The sequence below is a fragment of the Balaenoptera musculus genome, chromosome 10, assembly GCF_009873245.2.
Source record: "Balaenoptera musculus isolate JJ_BM4_2016_0621 chromosome 10, mBalMus1.pri.v3, whole genome shotgun sequence".
Classification (NCBI taxonomy): domain Eukaryota; kingdom Metazoa; phylum Chordata; class Mammalia; order Artiodactyla; family Balaenopteridae; genus Balaenoptera; species Balaenoptera musculus.
In genome coordinates, this window is record NC_045794.1 from 79,775,285 (window position 1) to 79,794,592 (window position 19,308).

A 19,308-nucleotide genomic window follows, 5' to 3' on the forward strand; every position below is an offset into this window, starting at 1 on the left:
GGCTCCACAGGCAACTAACCTCCATCCTTAGGCACTTTCCAAAAGTACCTCATGAACATAGCAGAACATATCTTTGTCACTCTTAACACTTAGGAAATTCCAAGGGTTTTGGGAGAGCTAGGAACTGTGGATGAAGACCAGATACATGTGAGAAATATATTTTGGCCAACTGAATGACCAAATACATATTTCTTATAAACCGTAATATCCCAGTGCCCCATTGGGAAGAGTGCTGAATGAAAAGTTTGAATTTTTAAGGCCCCTCCTATATCACCCTGGTCCAGGCTTCCATATCTCTCTCTTACACTGTTGAATTATTCTGCTTCCATTTCCACTCAGCCTCCCCAGCTGTGAAGCCAACTACATGGTGGCTAAAAATAGTTTACACGCATCCAAGCAGGAAGTCTGCCTGGTAGAGTAAGGCTCACTTGTGTTACGAAGGCGCTCCACTCCCAGTAGTACTGATGATTCTGTAGCCAGAATCTCTCTTCTGAACTCCCCATCTATCCAGTTAACATCATAAAGATCTCACACTCGACGTGTCCAAAACTGAACTCATCTTTTTTTCTTCCATAATTGGCTCCAGCCAGTAACCCAAGCAGGAAAACGTTGCAGACCTCTTCCGCTCTCTTACCTCCCACTTCTTTTTTAACATCTTTATTGGAGTATAATTGCTTGACAATGGTGTGTTAGTTTCTACTCTATAACAAAGTGCATCAGCTATACATAAACATATATCCCCGTATCTCCTCCCTCTTGCATCTCCCTCACCCTCCCTATCCCACCCCTCTAGGTGGACACAAAGCACCCAGCTGATCTCCCTGTGCTATGTGGCTGCTTCCCACTAGCTATCTATTTCATGTTTGGTAGTCACTGCCACTCTTTCACTTCATCCCAGCTTACCCTTCCCCCTTCCATGTCCTCAAGTCCATTCTCTACATCTGCATCTTTATTCCTATCCTGCCCCTAGGTTCTTCAGAACAATTTTTTCTTTTTTAGATTCCATATATATGTGTTAGCATAGGGTATTTGTTTTTCTCTTTCTGACTTACTTCACTCTGTATGGCAGTCTCTAGGTCCATCCACCTCACTACAAATAATTTCGTTTCTTTTTATGGCTGAGTAATATTCCATTGTATATATGTACCACATCTTCTTTATCCATTCATCTGTGGATGGACACTTAGGTTGCTTCCATGTCCTGGCTATTGTAAATAGAGCTGCAATGAACATTGCGGTACATGACTCTTTTTGAATTATGGTTTTCACAGGGTATGTGCCCAGTAGTGGGATTGCTGGGTCATATGGTAGTTCTATTTTTAGTTTTTTAAGGAACCTCCATACTGTTCTCCATAGTGGCTGTATCAATTTACATTCCCACCAACAGTGCAAGAGGGTTCCCTTTTCTCCACACCCTCTCCAGCATTTATTGTTTGTAGATTTTTTGATGATGGCCATTCTGACCGGTGTGAGGTGATACCTCATAGTAGTTTTTATTTGCATTTCTCTAATGATTAGTGATGTTGAACATGCTTTCATGTGTTGGCAATCTGTATGTCTTCTTTGGAGAGATGTCTATTTAGGTCTTCTGCCCATTTTTGAATTGGGTTGTTTGTTTCTTTGATATTGAGCTGCATGAGCTGCCTGTATATTTTGGAGATTAATCCTTTGTCAGTTGCTTTGTTTGCAAATCTTTTCTCGCATTCTGAGGGTTGGCTTTTTGTCTTGTTTATGGTTTCCTTTGCTGTGCAAAAGCTTTTAAGTTTCATTAGGTCCCATTTGTTTATTTTTGTTTTTATTTCCGTTTCTCTAGGAGGTGGATCAAAAAGGATCTTGCTGTGATGTATGTCATAGAGTGTTCTGCCTATGTTTTCCTCTAAGAGTTTTATGGTGACTGGCCTCACATTTAGGTCTTTAATCCATTTTGAGTTTATTTTCGTGTATGGTGTTAGGGAGTGTTCCAATTTCATTCTTTTGCATGTAGCTGTCCAGTTTTCCCAGCACCACTTATTGAAGAGGCTGTCTTTTCTTTCTCCATTGTATATTCTTGCCTCCTTTATCAAAGATAAGATGACCATATGTGTGTGGGTTTATCTTTGGGCTTTCTATCCTGTTTCATTGATCTATATTTCTGTTTTTGTGCCAGTACCATACTGTCTTGATTACTGTAGCTTTGTAGTACAGTCTGAAGTCAGGGAGCCTGATTCCTCCAGCTCTGTTTTGCTTTCTCAAGATAGCTTTGGCTGTTCAGGGTCTTTTATGTTTCCATACAAATTGTGAAATTTTTTGTTCTAGTTCTGTGAAAAATGCCATTGGTAGTTTGATAGGGATTGCACTGAATCTGTAGATGGCTTTGGGTAGTATAGTCATTTTCACCGTGTTGATTCTTCCAGTCCAAGAGCATGGTATATCTCTCCATCTGTTTGTATCAGTTTTAATTTCTTTCATCAGTGTCTTATAGTTTTCTGTATACAGGTCTTTTGTCTCCTTAGGTAGGTTTATTCCTAGGTATTTTGTTCTTTTTGTTGCAGTGGTAAATGGGAGCGTTTCCTTAATTTCTCTTTCAAATTTTTCATCATTAGTGTATAGGAATGCAAGAGAATTCTGTGCATTAATTTTATGTCCTGCTACTTTACCAAATTCGTTGATTAGCTCTAGTAGTTTTCTGGTAGCATCTTTGGGATTCTCTATGTATAGTATCATGTTATTTGCAAACAGTGACAGCTATACTTCTTCTTTTCTGATTTGGGTTCTTTTTATTTCTTTTTCTTCTCTGATTGCTGTGGCTAAAACTTCCAAAACTATGTTGAATAATAGTGGTGAGAGTGGACAACCTTGTCTTCTTCCTGATCTTAGTGGAAATGGTTTCAGTTTTTCACCATTGAGAACGATGTTGTCTGTGGGTTTGTCATATATGGCCTTTATTATGTTGAGGTAAGTTCCCGCTATGCCTACTTTCTGGAGAGTTTTTATCATAAGTGGGTGTTGAATTTTGTCAAAAGCTTTTTCTGCCTGTATTGAGATGATCGTTTGGTTTTTCTCCTTCAATTTGTTAATATGGTGTATCACATTCATTGATTTGCGTATATTGAAGAATCCTTGCATTCCTGGGATAAACCCCACTTGATCATGCTCTATGATCCTTTTAATGTGCTGTTGGATTCTGTTTGCTAATGTTTTGTTGAGAATTTTTGCATCTATGTTCATCAGTGATATTGGCCTGTAGTTTTCTTTTTTTGTGACATCTTCGTCTGGTTTTGGTATCAGGGTGATGGTGGCCTCGTAGAATGAGTTTGGGAGTGTTCCTCCCTCTACTATATTTTGGAAGAGTTTGAGAAGGATAGGTGTTAGCTCTTCTCTAAATGTTTGATAGAATTCGCCTGTGAATCCATCTGGTCCTGGGCTTTTGTTTGTTGGAAGATTTTTTTTTTTTAATACATTTATTTGTTTTATTTATTTATTTTTGGCTGTGTTGGGTCTTCATTTCTGCCCACAGGCTTTCTCTAATTGCGGTGAGTGGGGGCTACTCTTTGTTGGGGTGCGAGGGCTTCTCACTGTGGTGGCTTCTCTTGTTGCGGAGCACGGGCTCTAGGACGCTGGCTTCAGTAGTTGCAGCACACAGGCTCAGTAGTTGTGGCTCGCGGGCTTAGTTGCTCCGTGGCATGTGGGATCTTCCCAGACCAGGGCTGTAACCCATGTCCCCTGCATTGGCAGGCAGATTCTCAACCACTGTGCCACCAGGGAAGTCCTGTTGGAAGATTTTTAATCACAGTTTCAATTTCAGTGCTTGTGATTGGTCTGTTTATATTTTCTATTTCTTCCTGGTTCAGTCTCGGGAGGTTGTGCTTTTGTAAGAATTTGTCCATTTCTTCCAAGTTGTCCATTTTATGGGCATATAGTTGCTTGTAATAATCTCATAATCCTTTGTATTTCTGCAGTGTCAGTTGTTACTTCTCCTTTTTCATTTCTAATTCTGATGAATTGTCTTCTCCCTTTTTTTCTTGATGAGTCTGGCTAATGGTTTATCAATTTTGTTTATCTTCTCAAAGAACCAGCTTTTAGTTTTATTGATCTTTGCTATTGTTTCCTTCATATCTTTTTCATTTATTTCTGATCTGATCTTTATGATTTCTTTTCTTCTGTTAACTTCGGGGTTTTTTGTTCTTCTTTCTCTAACTGCTTTAGGTATAAGGTTAGGTTGTTTATGTGAGATGATTCTTGTTTCTTGAGGTAGGATTGTATTGCTATAAACTTCCCTCTTAGAACTGCTTTTGCTGCATCCCATAGGTTTTGGGTCGTCATGTTTTCATTGTCATTTGTTTCTAGGTATTTTTTGATTTCCTCTTTGATTTATTCAGTGATCTCTTGGTTATTTAGTACTGTATTGTTTAGCCTTCATGAGTTTGTATTTTTTACAGATTTTTTCCCGTAATTGATATCTAGTGTCATAGTGTTGTGGTCGGAAAAGATACTTGATACGATTTCAATTTTCTTAAATTTACCAAGGCTCGATTTGTGACCTAAGATATGATGTATCCTGAAGAATGTTCCATAAGCACTTGAGAAGAAAGTGTAGTCTGTTGTTTTTGGGTGGAATGTCCTATAAATATCAATTAAGTCCATCCTGTTTAATGTATCATTTAAAGCTTGTGTTTCCTTATTTATTTTCATTTTGGATGATCTGTCCATTGGTGAAAGTGGGGTGTTAAAGTCCCCAACTATGATTGAGTTACTGTCGATATCCCCTTTAATGGCTGTTAGCATTTGCCTTATGTATTGAGGTGCTCTTATGTTGGGTGCATAAATATTTACAATTGTTATATCTTCTTCTTGGATTGATCCCTTGATCATTATGTAGTGTCCTTCTTTGTCTCTTGTAATAGTCTTTATTTTAAGGTCTATTTTGTCTGATATGAGAATTGTTACTCCAGCTTTCTTTTGATTTCCATTTGCATGGAATATCTTTTTCCATCACCTCACTTTCAGTCTGTATGTGTCCCTAGGTCTGAAGTGGGTCTCTTGTAGACAGCATATATATGGGTCTTGTTTTTGTATCTATTCAGCCAGTCTATGTCTTTTGGTGGGAGCATTTATTCTATTTACATTTAAGGTAATTATCGATATGTATGTTCCTATTACCACTTTCTTAATTGTTTTGGGTTTGTTATCGTAGGTGTTTTCCTTCTCTTGTGTTTCTTGCCTAGAGAAGTTCCTTTAGCATTTGTTGTAAAGCTGGTTTGGTGCTGCTGAATTCTCTTAGCTTTTGCTTGTCTGTAAAGGTTTTAATTTCTGCATCGAATCTGAATGAGATCCTTGCTGGATAGAGTAATCTTGGTTGTAGGTTTTTCCCTTTCATCACTTTAAATATGTCCTGCCACTCCCTTCTGGCTTGCAGAGTTTCTGCTGACAGATCAGCTGTTAACCTTATGGGGATTCCCTTGTATGTTATTTGTTGCTTTTCCCTTGCTGCTTTTAATATTTTTTCTTTGTATTTTTGATAGTTTGATTAATATGTGTCTTGGTGTGTTTCTCCTTGGATTTATCCTGTATGGCACTCTCTGTGCTTCCTGGACTTGTTTGACTATTTCCTTTCCCATATTAGGGAAGTTTTCAACTGTAATGTCTTCAAATATTTTCTCAGTCTCTTTCTTTTTCTCTTCTTTTTCTGGGACCCGTATAATTCAAATGTTGGTGCGTTTAATGTTGTCCCAGAGGTCTCTGAGCCTGTTCTCAATTCTTTTCATTCTTTTTTCTTTATTCTGGTCTGCGGTAGTTATTTCCACTATTTTATCTTCTAGATCACTTATCCGTTCTTCTGCCTCAGTTGTTCTGCTATTGATTCCTTCTAGAGAATTTTTAATTTCATTTATTGTGTTGTTCATCATTGTTTGTTTGCTCTTTAGTTCTTCTGGGTCCTTGTTAAACATTTCTTGTATTTTCTCCATTCTGTTTCCAAGATTTTGGATCATCTTTACTGTCATTACTCTGAATTCTTTTTCAGGTAGGCTGCCTATTTCCTCTTCATTTGTTTGGTCTGGTGGGTTTTTACCTTGCTTCTTCATCTGCTGTGTGTTTCTCTGTCTACTCATTTTGCTTAACTTACTGTGTTTGGGGTCTCCTTTTCTCAGGCTGCAGGTTCGTAGTTCCCGTTGTTTTTGGTGTCTGCCCCCAGTGGGTAAGGTTGGTTCAGTGGGTTGTGTAGGCTTCCTGGTGGAGGGGACTGGTGCCTGTGTTCTGGTGCATGAGGCTGGATCTTGTCTTTCTGGTGGTCAGGACTGCATCTGGTGGTGTGTTTTGGGGTGTCAGTGACCTTAGTATGATTTTAGGCAGCCTCTGTGCTAATGGGTGGGGTTGTGTTCCTGTCTTGCTAGTTGTTTGCCATGAGGTGTCCAGCACTGTAGCTTGCTGGTCATTGAGTGGAGCTGCATCTTAGCGTTGAGATGGAGATCTCTGAGAGAGCTTTCTCACCGTTTGTTATTACGTGAGGCTGGGAGGTCTCTGGTGGACCAATGTCCTGAACTTGGCTCTCCCGCCTCAGAGGCTCAGACCTGACACCTGGCCAGAGCACCAAGACCCTGAGCACACAACAGGCTGAGAGGCTTGTCTGCTCACCCAGCAGGGCGGGTGGGGGCTTCGGAGGTCAGATCCCAGGGAGAGGACTCTTACCTCCCACTTCTGATTGGTCACTAAACCCCATTGCCTCAGGCAAGGCTTAAATCTTCCCATTCTTTTTATCCCCCGTTGCAGAACTCCATTTCAGGGCTCTTTTTTCTCAGGACAGCCTCAGAGGCCTTTGATCTCTCCTGGCTCCTGCATGTAGCTTTGTCCTCCGTCTGCTTTGCATCTTTCCCACTTTTCTCAGAATTAATTTCTAAAGTGTAAATCAAATAATTGTACTCCATTGCTCTTTGGATTTGCCGTTTAGCCGTAGTCCATATTCCTTGCAATGGTGTGGAAGCTCTCCATGTTCTGACCATGGACCACCTCTACAGCATAATTTATCTTAAACCTTCTCATCCAGCTTTAAAAAAGACTTTCAAATCAGTGAACACAGCAAGCACCTCAAGCATTCCTAACACTGTGTGTGCCTGGAATGCTTTTCCCTCTGTCAAGAGCCTGTCTTCCTCATCTTTGACTCCCTGTTGCTTAGAGTGTGGCAAACAGAGGTGGTCAACAAACATTTGCTGAAGGAATTGTGTAAATGGTAATAATTACATCTGAATTAATATGTTAACATGCCATTGTGGGGCTTTACAAAAATTGATTCAATTCTATATTTTTGGAAGTAGGATTTTGTACTTTTTTTTTTGCTTTTGAAAATTTTTTTGACTAAGGAAAGGTGATCTTAACTAAATGAATGCTTTGAAGAAACCTATTTTACCATGTTTCTTTCCATATGTTAGTCCAATAAGGCTGCTATAACAAAAATCCAGAGATTGGATGGCTTAAACAACCTTTATTGCTCACAGTTCTGGAGACTGGGAAATGCAGGATCCGGGTGCTGGAAAATTCAGTGTCTGCTGAGGGCCTGCTTCCCCCTGTGTCCCCATACGGCAGACAGCGAGGTTGCAACACATAAATTTTGGGAGGACACAAACATTCAGTCTACTGACCTCTACTAATTTATTGAATCAATTAAGAAGAATCGTTTCCATTTTAGTTTTGTACATTTTAAGAAGTGCTTTCCTAAGTTGCATAAACGTTATTTATATTCTTTTTCTTTTCCTCATGTGTTTCAGTTTCATGCTTTAAGTGGCAGAAGTATTTGCAACTACCATCTGGTCTGTGACAGTGACATGAACCTGCAGAATAAAGAATCTGTGGCCCAGTGTCTGCATATCTTGTCCTCCTTAAGGCTCATCATGCAGGTGGCTTTGTCACAGGAGCAACTTTGCTGGATTATATTCAATGGTATATGTCAGTGTCTTTTATTTTTCATTGTGTCTTTCAGAAAGGTATTTAAATACTAAGTTTGACGGTGACTTGATTACCTTGTGATTTAAAACATGTTCATTTCCTCCTAGGGGCAAGATGGGAATAAAGATGCAGACCTACTAGAGAATGGACTTGAGGATACGGGGAGGGGGAAGGGTAAGCTGGGACAAAGTGAGAGAGTGGCATGGACATATATACACTACCAAACGTAAAATAGATAGCTAGTGGGAAGCAGGCACATAGCACAGGGAGATCAGCTCGGTGCTTTGTGATCACCTAGAGGGGTGGGATAGGGAGGGTGGGAGGGAGGGAGATGCAAGAGGGAAGAGATATGGGGACATATGTATATGTATAACTGATTCACTTTGTTATAAAGCAGAAACTAACACACCATTGTAAAGCAATTATACTCCAATGAAGATGTTATTTCCTAATAGGATACTTGTGGGCTTTTTTACATTTTTATTACATTTCAGTTTGTCCTTATGAGCAGGGACTTATACAGCATGTCTGTGGATTTTCTGCTCAAGGGAGGGTCAGAGACTGTGGAGATAATCAGTTTCACGTATATACAAAATAGGGACCACAGTTAGTAAGTAAATATAAATGGGGAAGGATCGGAGGACAGGTTAGATTGTTTCTAAGCATCATCCATTTATTGGTCCTCTCCACGAATACTTTGGCCAATGACCAGGGCTTCCTATGCATCAACCTTCTCCTCCTACTTGTTTTTGAGTGAGGAGCTCTGAGAACGTGCATGTATGTATGTGTATAGTGTATTTACATACATATATATGCATTGTACAGATACACATATATACATGTATACGCATTATATATGTCTCATGAAATGAATCTTATCTATCAAAATGTAGCATTTGTTTTTTCCTTTTAAGACTTACAATTTAAATTCAACTAAAATTCTCTTTAAAGTTACAATTTGAAATTACGATGAGTCGCCTGATGAGTCGCCTACGGTATTGTTTTCTGGATAACATATTCCTAAAAGAAAAATAATAACAGTGTGTTCTGTGTGCCTAAGACCGGGGCAAAATAACTTGGAAGAAAACATATTGGATTTTCTCTCATCCATGGCAACTGACAGTACATTTCCTAGCCTTTTCCTTCCTTGCTCTCCCCAAATAATTTTTTTGACATTTTGATTGTAATTAGACCTTACATTTGCTACCAGAGATGAGGCTGACTCTGGAAGACATTTTTCAGTCCAGTGATTGTTAAGCTTTTGTGCCTCCTCATCCTCAGAGTTGCCACGGCCATCTCTCCACCTGAATTGCTCACACATCTTGGCAGGGATTGAGCAGGAGCAGAGCTTCTGTACTCAAGAAGGAGTGAGAGGCCTGAGGGTTGGGCCCTGCAGTCAGGCTTTGCTTGAAAGGTGGAAATGATGCAGCATGACTCCCTGTCTGAAACCCTTTTCAGATCCCACACAAAACCCCCCAATATTCTTTTTTTTTTTTTTTCAAATTTACCATTCATTCTTATATTTATTTATTTATTTATTTTTGGCTGTGTTGGGTCTTCATTTCTGCGCGAGGGCCCTCTCTAGTTGCGGCGAGCGGGGGCCACTCCCCGTCGCGGCGAGCGGGCCCCTCACTATCGCGGCCTCTCTTGTTGCGGAGCACAAGCTCCAAACGCGCAGGCTCAGCAGCTGTGGCCCAGGGGCCCAATCGCTCCGCGGCATGTGGGATCCTCCCGGACCAGGGCTCAAACCCGTGTCCCCTGCATTGGCAGGCAGACTCTCAACCACTGCGCCACCAGGGAAGCCTGCCCCCCAATATTCTTAAAAAAAAAAAAGATTGAACGATTTCTGTATCTTCTACATCCTTTTTCTGGTGCGTGCTTTTTCCTTATACATATGACATCGTGTTCTAGATTTTATCCTGTTTCCTAAATATTTTTCAGCTCAGCACTATGGTTTTAGAATCTAGCCGTGTTGCTATATGTAAACCTAGTTTGTTAACTCTGCCTGCTGAATTGTGTTTGGCAGATACCTATACACCCGTAGGGATGGCCACCTGGTTTGCCCTGCCTCTCTAACTGCACAAATAATTCTGCAGTGAATATCCTCGCCTCTGTCCTTTTATAGACCTGTGTGAGAGTTTTCTGGGACTTATGCCCAGGAGTGAGGTTCCTGGATTGTGGGAGGTACATATACTTAGTGTCATTAACTGCTGTTCCTGTTTTAGTTAATTCATCTCAAACTTATTAAGTGCCAGGCATTGTTCTAGATGCTAGAGATACAGGAGTGGACGACAGACAAAAACCCTGTTCTCATGCTTACATAATACTTCAGGGAGGTGATAAACAAATCAAAACTAAATGATGTATCAGATGGTGATGAGTGCTATGGAGGAAAATAAAGCCGAGAAAGGGGTTAGGGAGAGCACTGGCTGGGCTGCAATTTTATTTTATTTTTTTTTAAAGATGTATTTATTTATTTATTTTATTTTAATTTTTGTGGCTGCATTGGGTCTTCGTTGCTGCGCACAGGCTTTCTCTAGTTGCGACGAGCGGGGGCTACTCTTCGTGGTGGTGCGCGGGCTTCTCATTGCGGTGGCTTCTCTTGTCGTGGAGCACGGACTCTAGGCACATGGGCTTCAGTAGTTGTGGCATGTGGGCTCAGTAGTTGCGGCTCACGGGCTCTAGAGCGCAGGCTCAGTAGTTGTGGTGCACAGGCTTAGTTCCTCCGCAGCATGTAGGATCTTCCCAGACCAGGGCTCGAACCCGTGTCCCCTGCATTGGCAGGCGGATTCTTAACCACTGCGCCACCAGGGAAGTCCCGGGCTGCAGGTTTAAGTGGAATGGCCAGGGTAGGCCTCACCTGAGATGAGATGCCGTTTGAGTAAACACCTGACTGAGACATCTGGGTGTTTGGGGGAAGGGCATTCCAACTGGTAGATTAACAATTGTAAACAGTTTGTAGTTTTAAAACTTTGGAATTTAAGTCATGAAAAAATAAATTGACCTGCAGTCAATTTCTCAAAATACATTTGACCTTTCCAGTTAGACGTTAATCCTCTTTTAATTGACTATTATACACACACACCCTTGTTTTTAAGATATTTAACCAATCTTGGTTCTTTCACAAAATCTAACTGGGTAAATGAATGTTGGATAACATCTGACATCTCAACTAACCTGAACCCAACTCATTTGAACCCTCAAATAGTCAAGATTATTTTGATGGTGGCTATCTTAGATGAAAAAGAGTCACATGACAAGGCAGTAAACTCCGTATTAGGGATTTGGTTAAAAATTAAACTTCCAAAGATAGCCTGAGAACGTAAAGATTTAGTCTGTGCTACGTTTTGTACCCTGTACTCTCTCCATCGGGCTCCTGCCGTGGAATCTGTGAGCCATGCCAAGATCCTGAACCATCAGAGGAGGATTCAGTTATAGTCAGGATGCACTAGGGCTGCAAAGGTTAAAGGCACATCTTTGAAACACAGAGGGCCCTTGTTATTCTTGAGGGCGGTCTCCCGGGGCTTTCTGAAATCCCGCAGCTCCCATTGCTGAATGTTTGTCTGGGCTTCTGGCTTACACCTGAATCACGTGTTTTGTGGAGAGTCATGTGTTTCCTATGCATATCCTTACTTGGTGACTTTTTTCTTTTTTTTCCCTAAAACCAGTTATACAGTCGGGTCAACAAAGCCAAGTCGAGATGAGAATGCGGAGCTTGAGCTCTTACTAGCTGAGTGGTTTTTTCCCCCAGTGGATCTTACATGAGATAAACAACTCTCTGTCATGGGAGCAGGCACACTAAGACTGTGGGGGACTTGTATTCTCTGTGAACTTTCTGGTACTTTAAGTGTTTAAGATTCTATTCAATACTTTTTGGTCACTGATTTGTGTAATGTTTATTATGCTTGCAGATGTATTTTAATCAAGGGATGTTTTGGAGCAGATGCTGTTTTCTCAGAAGCTTTTAAAGTTTAAACGTGAACATAGGATTTGGAATTGTTGAATTTTGGTGGTTATGAATTTTAGATCAGATATTTTATAGAAAATATTTAGATTGCTTGTCATTATAATTACACGCCTTTTTAAAGCATGGTATTATACTGTCTTTTGGGTTATGTTTATAGCCCGATATTGTCCTTTGTATACAGAAGGATATATGGTGATGTCATTCCCCACTCGTCCTCCAAATGCTGCCACCAAATGAGTCTTCTATCCTCATTTAATTAATGGCTTGATTTAAAAAAAAAATCATACTTGAATGATCTTAAATAGGAGTTGGAAATGGCGTTTTTCATTAGAGTGCTTATGGGATGTACCTTAATAATGGGATACATATTATATGAGACAGTGAATGAATATAATACAACCTATTATGCATTATGAGTTTTAAATTATGAGTTTCCTTTTTGCGTATTGTGTGCCATCTGATTAAATGTGTATTCTAGTTTTATTTGGAGATAAATCTTCAGTTTTTCAACTGTGAGGAAACCATGGGAACCCATAACATTTTATATGAATTAATAAAACCACAAAGTACATAAATTATGCTACGAAAATACTCTTTTGTTCAATATATTTCAAAACTTAAACTGCCTTTAAAATGAGACTAAAAGATTCCTGTGTCAACATACTTAAAATATGGTCATATTAGTTCTTTCAATAATTTGGCTACAAGTTACAAAAAAGTTTATAATAATTATAACTCTGTGGCCATTATCAGATTTTCTCATGAGAAAATCACTTGTTTTGGGAACTACCAACTTAAACTGCAGAAATTGGAATGTAAAATTTCATCATTTGACTGTAAAACATGTTAATCTTTTTCTCCATCTAGGTACCATTTACATTTACACCATTTGCAGAAAACTGATGATCATAGGTCACTCTTCTAAGGTATGGAATTTACTGACAAAATATCTTCCCCTGTAATTCCTGGCTTTCTTAAGACTTTTGTTAGCATTGCATGCTAAACAAAGAAAATTTGTGAATTATATAACAAAATTTAGTGAATTTACATAGGTTTACTGTTTTTAGTTTTCCTTTAATATGATCATGTAAAAATGTAGACAATAAAGTATTAATGAGAAGAAAGAATTTCTAAAATTGATAGGTATTTCTCCAGTGTCCTTCAGTCTCTCAAATTAGTCATAACTTGTCAATATGTTACTGAACATCCATCTGATAACTATATCTCTAGGTAGGGTGGCCATCCATTCTAGCTTGCCCAAGACAGTCCTGTTTTATGCCTGTTGTCCTGGAGTAATTATTAGTAGTGCCTACTTTCACTTTTAAAAATGTGCTGGTTTGGATGATAAACTATGGTTAGCCTGTCTATGTCTTGTTATGGAGCTTGGACTGCATTTTGCTTGAAGAGCTGGACTGTACTTATGGTCCAGATACTAGTTGGGTGAACAAACTCCTAAACTCTGTCCCAGTTATGAGCTGACTTTGTCTTACAGTAAGATTCTCACTGACCAGTACTCACTGCTTAGTTTTAGCTCGAGGAAGTGGCTGACACTTCTGTTGACTTCCTTACCATGTTGGTAGCACTTCTGTCTGCAGGAGACATATTTATTCCCTGCGTTCACTGTCTAGTCATTGGAATGTAGGCCAGGAAGGGAAAATATACTCTCCTTGAGACCATGCTTGAGTTCTTTCTGGCATTTGCAACACTACTACTTTAGCTTCTCTATTGCATGCAAAACCTTGCTCTGAATATTTTAACGCTCGGGACAGATATTTTTTCCTTATTTCCTCAAAACACAGCCAAGTATCTTAAAAGTTGACAATGCTTAAAAAATAGATAGAAGCAAAGATATTTGCATGCTTAATGGATAACATGAATTGGGTATTCTCTCTCTGTTTTGTTCCTTGCATTTAAAAGCTCTATTACTGACAGTGACTTGAACAAACTCTCTGCCAGCTTTTTGAGTGTGAATTAAAATGAGGAGAGACTGTCCCGTGTATAATAAATTTGGCCTACAGACTATTCCAATGATTCTCTATCCAATTCCAGATGATTTCCTAAAAAGAATTTGCAATCTCCTGTTGCACTTGCTGTAGCAACAAATACTGCTCCGTGGAGCCATCATAGTTTGGTCTGCTTATAGCATTTGTCTGGCAAAACTTTGAAGGGCAGAGGTGTCTGTGCCAACATGTAACTGTTAATGTTTGTACTTGTTAATGCTGAGAGAATTTTAATTTAACATGATAGTCATCTTAGAATAATTTCTGATTTATACCCTTTGTAAGACATCTTCTTTCCCCCTCATATAACTTGAGTTTCTCTTTGACAAAATAAGGAAGGCCTGAAGGAGGATCATTCTACGTCCCAATCTTGTGGGATGGGAGTGGGGGGAGTGAGGAATGCAAGAATTTGGGGGTGGTGGGTGGCTGTACAGTTGGCACTTTCAGATCAGGATGAAATTCTTTCAGTTTGTTCAGTATAATAAGTTTCAAGGAAATTAATTTTCACCCTGAAATTCACAAACCCTCAGCTGACGAGTTGATTCCTGAGCTGAGACTATAAATGGACTCGATGGGTCCATTTAATGGGGACAAGCCCTTGGCAGTCCAGCCACGTCTGAATCCTCCTGATTCTGTAGCTACTTTAGAGTTCAAGTCTGTTATAGCAAAAGACAGAAGGAGTAACGATGTGGAAGTCTTAGGCTTTTCTTGGTGTCACCCCAGAGCAATCTAAAGTCCTATTCCTATAGGAGCTGGGAATTATGATTACCATTTGTTATTATTATTGAATCCCTACTCTGTGTTAGGTACTGTGTGAAGGGATTTGCATACACAATAATGCCATAATAGTCTTATGAGGTGGGCACCACCACCATCACTGTCCTTTGTTGAATGAATGCTTATCATCTCTAAGGTATGCTTCTAAGCACTTTCGAATATTATCTCATTTAATCCTCACACCAGCACTTTGAGAAGGTGCCATCATTACCTTTATCTTATAGACGAGGAAGCTGAGGCTTAGAAAGGCTAATTCGCTCAAGGTCACACATCTAGTTAGACATGTAGCGGAGGCCAGAGCCAATGCCACCCTGTACTGCCTCTCAGCACCATTAGAATAAGGCGTGTCTGTTGGCATATCCCATGACCCACCCTATTTTGGTTCATCTCTGCAAATGGAGGAGTTGTGTGGGAGCTCCTGATACAATGTTGAAATATTTTCTGACATGACTGAAGGCATCCTGAAGACCAAGACTGGCCAGGGCTTTTCCCCGAATGGGAAGCACTTTTGTGCTGAGGCAGGTCACCAGCATAACCTTAGAGAATGGAGGGAGGGCAGTTCTCTAAGCCTCTTTCCCTAAAGACATAAGACAGTTTGCTTTCCTTTATGGTAAAAGCTGTAGTTTCTTCTGAAACATTTACAACTGTAGTATAGTACTCAGCAAACATTAAAGAATTCGGTAGAATCTATTCATTCTAAGAAAATGTTGATTTCTGTTTCCCTTTACTATAAAACTGAAATAGTTTGGTAAAGTGTGTGGCTTGAACAGTGGTTGTCAGATCAGTCCATATACCGTTACATAAACTTCAAGTCCAGACTTTGAAATGCTTCTCAGTTTTCCCTCAAAGGGTATGTATGAGTTGATATAAGTGACGCTGCAGTGCCATCCTGTGGCTCAGCTGATTAATTGTGTGTGTGTTTTTCCTACTTGACACCTGAACCATGCTTTTGCTAGGCTCCTATAATATGGTTTTTCAAAGTTGCTTTTTTTTTTTTAAATGAAGGCAGTAGTCCTGCTGAAATCATCAATTTTTTATTAATAGAAATAATTATTTCTTTCAGGGGCAAGAAAAAATGCTACAAATTAAGAGGGTTTTTTTTTTTTTTTGGAAATGGCATTTCATCTTTAAAACCTGAATGATGGTTTCTCACAGCCCTAAGTGGAATGATGGCTTTTCTCCTTTTTGTCATAGTTTCCCTACGTAGTGGGAAGAATCCTGCTGTACTTGGGAATCCAGAGACCTGAATTTCAGCCCCAGCTCTGTCACTTACAAGCAGTTTAGTCTCTTGGAGTCAGGTTAGGTTACTTTTAAGGTCCCTTCTGGCACTAAAATCTGTGATTTAGGGTCTTTGATGTTAAGTCTGAGGCCAAACCCAGATATCATGTGAACAGCTGTTCACTGATGCTATTTTTACTTTGAAATGTGAAATTTCTAATACCAGGAATCCTGAGAGCTTTGGAAAGACTTGGATATAAAGGGGGGGAATTTATACATGGTTTAATTCCACCTCCCCCAAAATACAACAACCTGAATGTAAAAATCCACAATAAGATTTCTGTGCAGCAGATACGAGGAACTCAAGAGTTTTGATGACTGTTAATTCCATATCAGTTGTGTGGCAAAATCAGCAAACAATGACAGCAGCAGCAACGAAAACAGCAATAAAGCGACCCCAGGCCAACTTAGTAGAGATATAGTGTCCAGAACCAGGGAGGGGGAGTTTCCTTTCACTGTGGTCTAGTTACACACTTTAAAGGGACTTCGGCAACCTGGAGCAAAGCCGTGGAAGACCAACCATGATGGGAAAGGGAAGTGCAGTCCTGGGAGGTATAGAAGGGCTTGGGGAGCTTTATCCTGGAGAGAGAGCTGGGGGATAGGGCAGGCTGCATAGGTGCTTTCAGATTCGTGGAAGGCGGTGATTTGCAAGTTGAGTTTTGAGTGGTCTTGTGCTGTTCCAGAAGGCATAACTAGGATGAATGCACCAGAGGTGTATCAAGGTGGATTGCATTTCAGATTAAAGAAGTTCATGTTTAGAATTGTCTTCTTATGCCATGTGGCATGTTCCTTGTTACTGGAGGTGGGAAGTCATGGACGGGGAAGGTGTGGGACATCAGGCGGTGGTGCTGGTGATGTTGGGGAGAGGATGAAATTAGATAGATTTTCAGCCCTTTTATCCTGTGATTACCTGAAGTAGGTCCATGTTTAGCGTCATGAACTGAAGCTTTTCAATGGAGGTCAGTCAGTCAGTCAGCAAAGATTTGTTGCATGTTTACTACATGCCAGATAAAATTCTGGGGGCTGGGGATACAGTGGTGAACAAGACAGACAGGGCCCTTTCCTAAGGTGAACTTGCATTCTAGTGGGATGAGCTTACATTCCCAGTGGATAGCAAAGGATATTACAAGTCTGTGTCAAACCCCGCTCTGCTTCCAACAGCCCCCTTTCCTCTGGACTCAAAATTGACCAGACGGTGGAGAATTCTGGCTTTTCAGGCTTCTTTTTTCTTTTAGATGTCCGCTGAGCTGCTTGCACACATGTTATACACATTGTCTTTGAGGGCTCCAAAGATGGTAATAGGGTCTGAATGTTACCAGTGTTTCATCTGTTTTTACTGTTAAATGCTTTGTCAGTCTGATGGGTTTGCTTTATACATGTGAAGCTCCTGGACCTGTTTGATGATTTGCCTTTTCACATTGGGTTTGACGACTATAGACTTATTTTTCCTTAATTATTTCCTCAGTTATTGAAGGCTGAATTTGTTATTGGAAGAGGAGCTTTTTTCTGTTGTCCAAATTTATTATCATTATTTTCTTGAGAATCTAGACTACTTGTTAACTCTCCCTTGGTTGTTTCTGCTAACTTTAGGGTTGTTCAGTGAATTCATTTAATAGCACTTGGGAATATCTGCTAGGTACCTGACACTGCTCTAGATGCTGGGGATATAATAACAAAAAAGGCACTGTTCTTATTTTCAAAGAGATCAGAGTAAGGTTTTGGAATCACACACAGGAGCATATTAATGCAATTGGATGTGACATATATATGTGTATGTAAGAGTCTATGTAAATTATATACAGTGTATAGATGCACATGTATATACATACAGCACAATTACAGGAGAGACAGAACTGAAGCAAAGGTCATTTCTCTTTAGGGACGTTAGAAGAGTCCTCTTCAACAGCTAGTTCTCTTTCCCCTGCTCTTCCCCCCCCCCCTTCTCCTCTTCCTGTTCCTCCGTCTTCCCCATGCTCCCCCTTCCTCCTTCTTTGTCTTCATTGTCATTAGCAAAGCTAACACTTAGTATGTGTTTACTGTGTTCTGAGCACTCAGCATGTATTAATGGAAACAATCCTATAAAACAGTTACTGTTATACCTATTTTGCAGATGAAGAACCTGAGGCTCGTGGAATTTAATTGTCCAAGTACCACTGCTAATAGTGGAGGTAGAGTTTCAGCTCAGTCTTATGGGGAAGGAGAGAACAGAGTGAGCAGAGATGCATATTTGGACCATTAAGATGTTTTGTGGAATGGAAAGTATTTTGGACCAGCTTTAAGTATACTATGCAAGGTCAAGAGTAATGGGGGTGGGGTCGGGGAAGGCAGGGACCAGGTTGTGAAGGGTGTTTAAATGCCCTATAAAGGAAGCAACCGCATAGCACAGGGAGATCAGCTCGGTGCTTTGTGACCATCTAGAGGGGTGGGATAGGGAAGGTGGGAGGGAGACGCAAGAGGGAGGAGATATGGGGATATATGTATATGTATAGCTGATTCACTTTGTTATACAGCAGAAACTCACACACCATTGTACAGCAATTATACTCCAATAAAGATGTTAAAAAAAAAAAAAGCCCTATAAAGGGTTTGGACTTTGTTATATAGGCAATAGGGAGCCATTGGATGTTTAAAGCACAAGAGTGACACAACTCAATTTGCATTTTAGAAGGATAACTCTGGTGGAGTAAGGAAGATGCATAAGGAAGCAGAGTATTTAAGAAGATAAGGAGACAAGTGAGGAAGTATCCCAATAGTCCTGGGAGACTGCTTTGTTAAGGCTGATATTTCCATGGATAGAATTTAGAATTTGATATTCTGAGATACTTTGCTCATAGATTCTTATTTCCATCCCAGTAATAGTTCTAATGCAATATGTGGAGCAGAGACCAAATTTCTTCTAATATTCAGTCAAGTGAAGGGCAATACAGTCCATTTACCATTTAAAATTTTATTTTTAAAAAATTTTTATTGGAGCATAGTTGATTTACTATGTTGTGTTAGTTTCAGGTATACAGCAAAGTGAATCAGTTACACATATACATATATCCACTCTTTTTTTTTAGATTCTTTTCCCATATAGGCCATTACAGAGTACTGAGTAGGCTATACAGCAAGTTCTTATTAGTTATCTATTTTATACGTAGTAGTGTATATATGTCAATCCCAATCTCCCAATTTATCCCTCCCCCCCTTATCCACTGTTGACCATAATTTTGTTTTCTACATTCATGACTCTACTTCTGTTTTGTAAATAAGTTCATTTGTACCCCTTTTTTTAAAGGTTCCACAGATAAGCTATATCATATGGTATTTGTCTTTCTGTGTCTGACTTACTTCACTCAGTATGACAACCTCTAGGTCCATCCATGT

The 19,308-nt window shown here is 39.9% G+C and overlaps 1 protein-coding gene across 1 annotated transcript in view; it reads left to right on the forward strand.

The window, feature by feature from the left end:
- The window catches only part of CFAP54 (cilia and flagella associated protein 54), a 298,821-nt gene that overhangs the window by 13,582 nt on the left and 265,931 nt on the right, over nt 1-19,308 (forward strand). The window contains 2 exon segments of the mRNA XM_036865998.1: nt 7,740-7,911; nt 12,752-12,810. Of these exon segments, the coding sequence (XP_036721893.1) occupies nt 7,740-7,911; nt 12,752-12,810 (231 nt within the window).